The 10,698-nt window shown below is 45.3% G+C and overlaps 1 protein-coding gene across 3 annotated transcripts in view; it reads left to right on the forward strand.

Annotated features, from left to right (window-relative positions):
• Positions 1–2,459: 2,459 nt before the first annotated feature.
• Positions 2,460–10,698, forward strand: part of PCDH17 (protocadherin 17) — a 143,474-nt gene continuing 135,235 nt past the window's right edge. For 2 of the 3 annotated variants that reach the window (XM_012647903.1, XM_012647905.1), the window contains exon 1: positions 2,460–6,396. In XM_012647903.1, coding sequence (XP_012503357.1) covers positions 3,832–6,396 — 2,565 coding nt within the window. In that variant the 5' untranslated portion in view covers positions 2,460–3,831. The remainder of the gene's footprint in view (positions 6,397–10,698) is intronic. The other variant, XM_012647904.1, reaches the window with a different exon arrangement.

Below are 10,698 nucleotides of genomic sequence, written 5' to 3' on the forward strand. Positions count from 1 at the left end.
TTCAATATTTCAATTTTCTTTTTTGTTCTTAACTCTTTCCCAGAATGGCTGGATCACGCGCAAATCTGTCTCCACTTGCAGATGTTTGTGATTATAGTTTAGGAAGAAAGAATCTCTGAGATTAGTAACTGAAATTGGAGAAGTGGATGAATCAGGAGTGTGGGGTGTGTGCGTGTGCGTGCGTGCGTGTGTGTGTGTGTGTGTGTGTGTGTGGTGTTACTTACAAAACAGGAATCTTAGATCTCCTCCTGCTCTGCCTCCATTTTTTACTGTTCAGTTTCTACGCAAAGGAGCTTTGGCAAATTTGGTTATCAATGGTTATTTGGTCTTAAGGAGACAAAATTCAAATTGTCATGTGAAACTTTAACAACAAGAATGGAGGTGAACAAAACACCAAAACTATTGTGTGTGTGGGTGTGTCCGCTTTACCTTGCACCTGGGCTGTTTTGGTGGAGGAGGATGACAGAAAAGGGTAGAACGTTAAATATTATTTAGCCAGATTTGAGTTTTAACAAGCTACAAAGCCTGTATTGACAGTGAGCCTTTCTTCTTAAAGGAGAGACTCTTTTCCTCTGAGGAGATATGGCCTTTCAATGGACGTCTGCTTTTCTTCTGAAACACTTTCATAATTAAGTGACTTTCCTTGCATGGGTGCCTGGGGACAGCTGATTTTTCTCTGAGGATGAAGAAAGTTACATATTGATTGCTGTTGCTCGCGGCGTGTTTGTACCAGCGCGGGCAGAAACGGGCTCACGAGCGCCCTCGAATTCACGCACACTCACGGAATACACATCTCACGGTCTGCAGAAACGCGCTCATACGCACACACACACACACACACACACACGCACACACACGCGTCCCCGCACCTCATTCAGACGGGTCCGGGCGGAGTCAGATCTGCGCTTCCCTTGGCGTGGGTGTGGGTACCGTGACAGTGTGTGCATGTGCGCCTGTGTGTGTGTGTGTGTGTGTGTGTGTGTGTGCAGGAAAACATCAGGAAGACCGCAGCTACCTCATTCTGCAAGTACGCTGCGATTCCCGTTGCTGTGTATGTAGTACCAAAAAAATAAATTCGCTGTCAAACTTTCTTTAAAAATTCTCTTTTCCGTAGGAACACAGTGGAAGAGCTACTCTCGGTAGTTAAAGGCCCAGGGGACCCGGCGGCGAGGCCCTGGGCGCCGCTGCCTCGGCGGAGCGCTGGACTCCGCTAGCCCGACTGGCCTCGCATCTAACTGATCTAATCAATGACTACGAAGAGCTGGGACTCCTGGCCCCGCCCCCGCCAGCCTCTTCTCCTTCTTCCATTGGACGCGGGCCGAGGAGGCAGGGCTTTGCTCCTCACTCGGATTGGCTGGCAGGGAATCAGTATCAATGTTTAAGCGGCGGCGTGAGGTGAATAGAGTCAGTCAGCAAGAGACGCTGGGGAGAGAGCAGGGATTGCGAGCCCGGCGGATGCGGCAGAGGCGGAGGGCGGCTGGGGAGACACTACTCCAACTGTTGAATTGAATTTTCACCTTTCGTTTCCTCGCGGCTTTGCTGGCGGAGATGGATTTATTTGCTTTGAAATCTGCACGTCTTCCTCAGACTGTGGGGTGATCCTGACAGGAACCAGATTGAAAGAGACCACCCGTGACAGAAAAGGAGGAATTAAAAAAAAAAAAAAAAACTCCACAACAGACTGCACAATTAACTATAGACACCGATGCTGGACTTTGTGAATAGAGAACATTGAGAGGAAAATCTTGAACTGTGATGTGAGGCTAAACTGGGAACAATTACTGGAAACCTGATTTTTAGTATTTTTCCAGGACTCTGAGAGATTTGGGGGTGCCTCACGCCTCACCAAGAGGAAAGGTTTTCAAAAAATAAATAAATACACCTAGCAAAGCAGACGCCTGTTTTCCAGAACCTCGGACTCCTGCAGAAAGAGGTAGAGTAAAAGTGCTGCTGGATTTAGCTTCACCTCCCTCCTTCCCTCTCTTTCTCTCGCTTTTTATCTTTTTCCCCAAAACATGAATCCGGTTTTCCTTTCTATAGAGTGAGTCAGAGAAAGCGGTAGGAAGAAGCCGCAACTAATATCTGTGAAGGGAGGACCATGAGGCGAGAGTGAATACGATTCGTTCCGCTGCTTCTGACTCATCCGGCAGATCGGAACACCTGCATTTCTGGATGTGTCATTCCCGTATGTAGAGGCGTCTCGAGAACCCGAAATAATGTGTAGACAGACCTGTGCCTAACATCCCCTCGGAGGTATCCCCGGGGTGGACGCCCCCGGCTGAACCGCGGCGGCCACATCTCCTCACCCCCTGCCCTCCCCGAGTCGCCCAGAGACTGTGAGAGCGAGACTGCAGAATGCATCACGCCAAACCTTGATATGTTTCTTTCATCCAGCCCACTCCTCCTACTATAAAAAAAAAAAAAAATTGAAGGAAAAAAAAACCCGCACTTTATTTGCTTCAAATATTCACCACTTTTATTCCTCGCCAAGGTTTTCCTTTCTAGATGAAGAGGACTGGGAGTCAGGGCTATTGGAAGGAGATGGTGAATAGAAAGAAAAGAGAGGCACTTGACAGCCCAGCCCTGTGAATGCAGAGACTGTTTCCCTTCTAGCGAGAGACAGGGAGAGTGTGTGTGCGAAGACTGTGGGGTGGCTCCCCCTTCCTTTTTATTCCGCCTCCCCCTCCCCCTTCAAATCTGCACGTCCAACCATGAGTTGCCTGTTGATTTCCTTTCGCCTGGGAAGAAAAGCAAACTGGAATTAAACTGCATGGAGAGAAGTCCTTGCTCACGGGAGAGGATGGGATGGTAGCGGTGGCTACTGGTTTGGCGTAGAGAAACAGCAGTGTGTTCTACGAATAGAGGCGAAGATATATCTATGTATTTTTCCCCTCCCAATAGACTAACACAGCAAATGCTGATCAGGCTGTGGCTTTCTTGATTTCGGGGGAGAGCCTTTTCCGCGGAAGAGAGGGAGGAGCCTGGTGGGGAGAGGAAACTACAAATCGGGACACTAGTTCTTTACGCTGCATTTCCTCCCTCCCTTTGGCTGCTCGGAAAGGAGAGAGAGAGAGAAAAAAAATACGCTTGGCTGGTAGATGCAGTCCGCCGCCGCCGCTGCCTCAGCCAGCAATGCAAGATTAGATCTCTAAATGCAGCAAAACACTGCCTGAAAACAGACTAGCCCGCGCGGCAAGCAGACATTTCCCGGTGTGCCGAAGAAGCTTCAAAATATATCTGTGACTCTCTCTTCATTGCTCTTCATCCCCATCAATTTCATTACGGAAGAAGAGTAGCAAGTAAGGATTTCACTTTCGGATCTGCCTGGAGACACACCTCCCCGCACCCTCCCCCACTCGATGTGAAGAGTATTCCGGAGGCTCCGGGCGGGAGTGGATTTGCAGCACCCTAGCGGGAGTGAGGAAAACCTACCGATTCTTTAGCTCATTATCATCCCTCCCAGACGTGATTTCCTTCTTATCGCCAGTCTCATCACTCAAGTTTGAGCCTCCTCAAGTCCAGGCGAGAGAGACTAAACCGCGGGCTCGCCCCCAGCCGCAGGGAGCCGCCGCCTTGCTCCAGACCCCTGCAGCTCCGCCGCACCTCATCTTGTAGCCCAGTGCGGATGCTGTAGATCAACAGGTTCGGGGAACTTGAGCGGAATAAAGAGAGACTGCCTGGTGCCGCAGCCCGAGTGCGGAGGGAAGGAAGGACCCACAGACTTGTGGCTCGCATCTTGCGCGCACGCCGCGCGGGGACCCCAAGCTGGCGCGCACTCACTCGCTCGCCCCTCCAGTCCGGCTGCTCCTGCCCCCACCCCACCGATCGAGGATGTACCTTTCCATCTGTTGCTGCTTTCTTCTATGGGCCCCTGCCCTGACTCTCAAAAACCTCAACTACTCCGTGCCGGAGGAGCAAGGGGCCGGCACGGTGATCGGTAACATTGGCAAGGATGCCCGACTGCAGCCAGGGCTTCCGCCGGCTGAGCGGGGCGGCGGCGGGCGCAGCAAGTCAGGTAGCTACCGGGTGCTGGAGAATTCGGCGCCGCACCTGCTGGACGTGGACGCAGACAGCGGGCTCCTCTACACCAGGCAACGCATCGACCGCGAGTCCTTGTGCCGCCACAACGCCAAGTGCCAGCTATCCCTCGAGGTATTCGCCAACGACAAGGAGATCTGCATGATCAAGGTAGAGATCCAGGACATCAACGACAATGCGCCCTCTTTCCCCTCGGACCAGATCGAAATGGACATCTCGGAAAACGCGGCCCCTGGCACCCGCTTCCCCCTCACCAGCGCACATGACCCCGACGCGGGAGAGAACGGGCTCCGCACCTATCTGCTCACGCGCGACGACCATGGCCTCTTTGCACTGGACGTCAAGTCCCGCGGAGACGGCACGAAGTTCCCAGAGCTGGTCATACAGAAGGCACTGGACCGCGAGCAACAGAACCACCACACGCTTGTACTGACTGCCCTGGATGGCGGTGAGCCGCCACGCTCTGCCACCGTGCAGATCAACGTCAAGGTGATTGACTCTAACGACAACAGCCCGGTCTTCGAGGCCCCCTCCTACCTGGTGGAACTGCCCGAGAACTCCCCACTGGGCACTGTGGTCATTGATCTGAACGCCACTGACGCTGACGAGGGTCCCAACGGCGAAGTGCTCTACTCCTTCAGCAGCTACGTGCCCGACCGCGTGCGAGAGCTCTTCTCCATTGACCCCAAGACCGGCCTAATCCGTGTTAAAGGCAACCTGGACTATGAGGAAAATGGGATGCTGGAGATTGACGTGCAGGCCCGAGACCTGGGGCCTAACCCTATCCCAGCCCACTGCAAGGTCACCGTCAAACTCATCGACCGCAACGACAACGCGCCGTCCATTGGTTTCGTCTCCGTGCGCCAGGGGGCGCTGAGCGAGGCCGCCCCTCCCGGCACAGTCATCGCCCTGGTGCGGGTCACTGACCGAGACTCGGGCAAGAACGGGCAGCTGCAGTGTCGGGTCCTGGGCGGAGGAGGGACCGGCGGCGGCGGGGGCCTGGGAGGGCCCGGGGGTTCCGTCCCTTTCAAGCTTGAAGAGAACTATGACAACTTCTACACAGTGGTGACTGACCGCCCGCTGGACCGCGAGACACAGGACGAATACAACGTGACAATCGTGGCGCGGGACGGGGGCTCCCCTCCACTCAACTCCACCAAGTCGTTTGCGGTCAAGATTCTGGACGAGAATGACAACCCGCCTCGGTTCACCAAAGGGCTCTACGTGCTTCAGGTGCATGAGAACAACATCCCAGGAGAGTACCTGGGTTCAGTGCTCGCCCAAGATCCCGATCTGGGCCAAAATGGTACTGTATCCTATTCCATTCTGCCCTCCCACATCGGCGACGTGTCCATCTACACCTATGTGTCTGTGAACCCCACTAACGGGGCCATATACGCCTTGCGCTCCTTTAACTACGAGCAGACCAAGGCTTTTGAGTTCAAGGTGCTTGCTAAGGACTCGGGGGCGCCCGCGCACTTGGAGAGCAACGCCACCGTGAGGGTGACAGTGCTGGACGTGAATGACAACGCGCCGGTGATCGTGCTTCCCACGCTGCAGAACGACACCGCTGAGCTGCAGGTGCCCCGTAATGCTGGCCTGGGCTACCTGGTAAGCACCGTGCGCGCGCTCGACAGCGACTTTGGCGAGAGCGGGCGCCTCACCTATGAGATCGTGGACGGCAACGACGACCACCTGTTTGAGATTGATCCATCCAGCGGCGAGATCCGCACGCTGCACCCCTTCTGGGAGGACGTGACGCCGGTAGTGGAGCTGGTGGTAAAGGTGACCGACCATGGCAAGCCCACCCTGTCCGCAGTGGCCAAGCTCATCATCCGCTCGGTGAGCGGCTCCCTGCCCGAGGGGGTGCCCCGGGTGAACGGCGAGCAGCACCACTGGGACATGTCGCTGCCGCTCATTGTGACCCTGAGCACAATCTCCATCATCCTCCTAGCGGCCATGATCACCATCGCCGTCAAGTGCAAGCGCGAGAACAAGGAGATCCGCACTTACAACTGCCGCATCGCCGAGTACAGCCACCCGCAGCTAGGAGGGGGCAAAGGCAAGAAGAAGAAGATCAACAAAAATGATATCATGCTGGTGCAGAGCGAGGTCGAGGAGAGGAATGCCATGAACGTCATGAACGTGGTGAGCAGCCCCTCCCTGGCCACCTCCCCTATGTACTTCGACTACCAGACCCGCCTGCCCCTCAGCTCGCCCCGGTCGGAGGTGATGTATCTCAAACCAGCCTCCAACAACCTGACTGTCCCTCAGGGGCACGCGGGCTGCCACACCAGCTTCACCGGACAAGGGACTAATGCAAGCGAGACCCCCGCCACTCGGATGTCCATAATTCAGGTAGGAGACTTTTAGCATAACTGGAACTTCACTTTATTGCTGGTTTTGGAGCTGTCCTGAAACCGTTGGTACAAGGACAAGCCACATTGCCAGCATCAGTGAAAGGGGGAAAAAATTAAATGAAAATGGTTTAGGCTTTTGACACTGTGTACAGCATACTCTACACATAACTCCTCAAATAGTCTAAAATCTACAAGATGTAAATGTCTTACTTCTGTTGCATTTTAAAGTTTATTTTTATAGGTTTAAAAATGTTAGCAGTATTCAGTATTCATAGTTTATTTTACTTAATTTTTATTTGTTGCTCTAGATTTCTTTCCATAACAAAGGATTCCCAGAGTAGGAAAAAAACTGTTTTAGCTAATTCTCTTAAGAAAATTTTAAATTCCACTTAAAAAAGAATTTGATGCCCAAAATGAAAGAAATTTATGCCCAAATATTAAGAAGTTAACTTATTGAAGTACAAAGTAGCAACCAGTCAGAATTCCAGAGCTTGAAGCAATTTGAATTAAGTTTTCACCTCTCAAAAAGTCAGTTTTATATTTTAAAAGTATTTTAAAGGACATAAGTCTCATTTATTCTTCAGCTGAAACTGCAGCATAATGCATTAGTGGAGCTGAAGCCTTTGAAATGTAACACTCTGAAGCACTTTCAAAAGTCTGAATAAATGTAGACTCTGGCTAATGACCACTTATGAAAAGTTTGTATTTGTTTGTATTTGTCCCATGATTATCCTGATCTGTTTCTTGGAGTCACTGAGGAATGAAAAGAGTATCCCAGAGAGTCACAAGCTCATTTTGTGGTGTTTAAAACTGGAGGCAAAGTTGCACTGAAGGTACTTGTTGTGCCAAAAAGAATTTCAGGGTGCAGTTAGTTTGCATATTGTGTATTTTCTCTGTATCTATATTTAACATATGATTCAAAGTTATCGATGACATGACAAAACTAAATGACTGACCCAGTCTGTACATAGATTTTAAGAATAGCAGGTAACCGTACTGTGTCTAGTCACTGTCTAGTTTCTTTTAACCACCACTGAGTTGTGTTGCAGAAAAACTTAATTCTTGCTTATTATCAATATGTGTTGCTACAAATTACTTTGGTTGAGCAGTATGTGAAATTCAAAATTGAGGTTAACTAAAACTGACACTTCAAGAGGAAGATTAGTTTGGGGCAAATGAAAATAACTTGTTCATAATTTTATGCTTTGAAAACCAAATAACATTTTAATGACACTTGACTCGGTAATGTTTTTATTGTTAAAGTGGAATAGTAAAATTTCATAATATTATCCTTTCTAACATGTGTACCAAATACTAATACTTAGCAAAACATATTTTCCTTTAATAGCATAATGTCCTTATAAAACAGACTCACAATTGATGCTACTGAATACTAAAGTATCAATTGTAGTATTAAATCCCACTTTTTAGAGTGTTTACTGAACATCAATAATCATGATTTTTTTGAGGTCTATATAAAACTGAAAAAGAAATTTCCCACTTAAAAAGATGTGGTTTCTATGAAAGTTTTTCTGTTAGTTTGTAAAAGTGGCATTAATGCTAATTGGTATATCTTTAAAGGGATGTATGTTAAAATATATATTTATAGATCTGCTATAGTCATTTTATAAATACATATATGTTATATACTTTTCTTATATTTTTACCATTGACAATTATAAATATTTCACAGAGGGTTAATGCTTAATCTTCCCCTTCAAGTGCTATGAATTGTATTTTCATTTAATTTCCAGTAAAAATGAAGTTGGTGCTATAGAATTTTCAGCTAGCCTGATTCCTTGGGCAGACTAGTGAGGAACTGTCTTGAATTAACATATTCAGAAGATTTTGAGGAACAGTGATGCCTGTGCTATATTTACATCATGCTGTCCTTGAAGCTGGTCATTGCTTAAGGAGGAGAAAGAGGATGATGATGATTCTTCCCATTAGCAGTAAAACTTAAGCCAAAGCAAATGCACGCACAAAAACACAATTTAAGCGGAAAGCAAAGGACAAACTTCCTCACCATTTCCTTTCTTCTAGAATTTTAATCTACGACATAAAGACAAAAAAGAAGCTTTAATTTTAAGTCCTTGAAAATTTTTCAAAGTAGCTCAATTTCCTATATTGCTTCTGTCCTAGAAATATCCTCAACATAAACTGTTAAAATAGGCTTTTTTTTTCTATTGAGTTTTTGCAATCCTCTAAGGGATGCTTTGTAAGTTCTTAATATGTAAATGGTCTTTTAAATGTAATGGGTTTATCTCATTACTAATTATGGAGAATAGAGTAAATTAACTACAATGACTTTTTTTTTTTTTACTAGTGTACTGCAAACACATTGTGCTAAAGTGACATGCATGAATTAAAGCATTTAGGTATCCCATAATTTTGTTTCAAGTGCTTTTATTAGTGTGTATATGTAACACAGCCTGCTAAGGAAACACACCTTTAATCTCACATGTGTTTCTAAAGGGAGAATTTTAATCCACAGAGTGCACTTGGACTAACTGCTATGAGATCTGGTTCATCTTTATTTTCCAGCATATGTCTGCTGTTTAGAAAGTGCAGTGTATTTGTATTAAGGGAATGAAAAGTTTATAATTTTGTTGAGATACAGTGATACAGTGTGGTAATATGAAATTTAGGAATTCCATGATTTGTAAGGTTCATGTTACAGCTAAAGTTAAGATTTAAGTATTAAAGGAATTTTGTGTGCTTCACAAGGTGTAAAATGTTAACATTGATGTTTGCAGGTTCTTTTTGGGCACAAGAGTATTTTTACTGAATATGGATACAGAACAATCATGTAAACTGGTGTAGGAATAATGGTTTGTGAGAAGAGATTTTATTTCAGACTTTTTTTCAAGTTTTTCAGACAAAGTCAGTCTCTTTTAACAATAGATTAATGACTAAAATATCCACAATAGTGTGTATCATAATACATAATAGTTATAATTAAATATTTTAGTTACTTTATAGCTATAAAACTAATTTTGGAGACTAGGAACACAGAGTTTGTGGTAGGTAAGAAAAACAGATTGTTACACAAATGTATAAAGTCATTTTTCATAGGAGAAATTTCCATGTGAATTATTTAAGGTATTAATATGAAATCTAAAGTCAAATAGAGATCATTACTAATTTTCAAGAGTAACTGCCAATGATGGCTTCTCAAGAATTGGTTGTTAAGTATCAGGGTGACTTCTCAACAGGTGTTTTCAACAGGCCTCCTTGAGAACAGGAGAGGAGACTGGAGACTTTCACTGATAAGAAAGTTTCCAGTTTTGTTTGAACGCACTAGTTAAACGTGTTTTCACGTTTTGTTTTGTTTTGTTTTTTTTGTAGCACTATGACACGTCATTTTAATGTGCTCTCATAGAAGAAAATATATTGAGCCAGCAGAATAAGATCTACTGAAATAAATCTTGAAAAGGAATACATTCTTACTCAGTGTTTTATAGATCAATTTCAAATGATTCAGGTTAGGGCTGACTTTAGAATCTTCATGCTGGGAAGATAAAATCCTTCTGATAGATGTGCATGGCCTTTTCAATAACAGGGAATTAAGCATATGATAAAGGCCTAGAGCCAATGCAAATATATAAAAATGAGATTGAAATGTTGAGGACTAAAGTATCATAGTGTTAAACAGCAAACTCAGTACTTCAGAATCAAAAGATGAAAGAAAAGTCTATCTTTAATAGCAACATTATCAACTGTCTGCCTTTATTCCCACTTTGTTTTAGTACAAGATGCTTCTGATTACAGAGACTCATTCAGATGAGTTCCCAAGATCTAGATCTTCAAAACTTCATACTATAGCATATTAATGATTTCAGTAACAAACACAAAGTGTGTGAACAATGTTTTTCATCATTTATAATTCTGGAGATATTTTACTGTGATTTTTACTCTAAGATGGCATTGTTTGATTATTATATGCATTATATGCATTATATTTTTCTATAAACCGTATATACATCTCCATTTATAGGAGTTAGGGTGGGCTGAGTGAAAAAAAGAATGCCCCTTTTTTATTGCATGCCTCTAAGAGTGTTTTGTCTACTTGTCTTTTTTCTTAAAGATTTTGAAAAGATAGAAAGAGTAATTGCTACTTCAGATTAACATGAGTACACAGTCATTACATTTTTTCTGTTTTATCATGCATTAAAAGTAGTACAAGTAAGGTAAATAAACTTAATTTAAAATATAATCAGCCATTAGATGTTTGGAGTTTCCTTAGAGAAGGGTTTAGATCCCTCAAATCTCAACATTATTATTATTTTTATTATATTGT

The sequence above is a fragment of the Propithecus coquereli genome, unplaced genomic scaffold (assembly GCF_000956105.1).
Source record: "Propithecus coquereli isolate 6110/MARCELLA unplaced genomic scaffold, Pcoq_1.0 Scaffold276, whole genome shotgun sequence".
NCBI classification, from domain to species: Eukaryota; Metazoa; Chordata; class Mammalia; order Primates; family Indriidae; genus Propithecus; species Propithecus coquereli.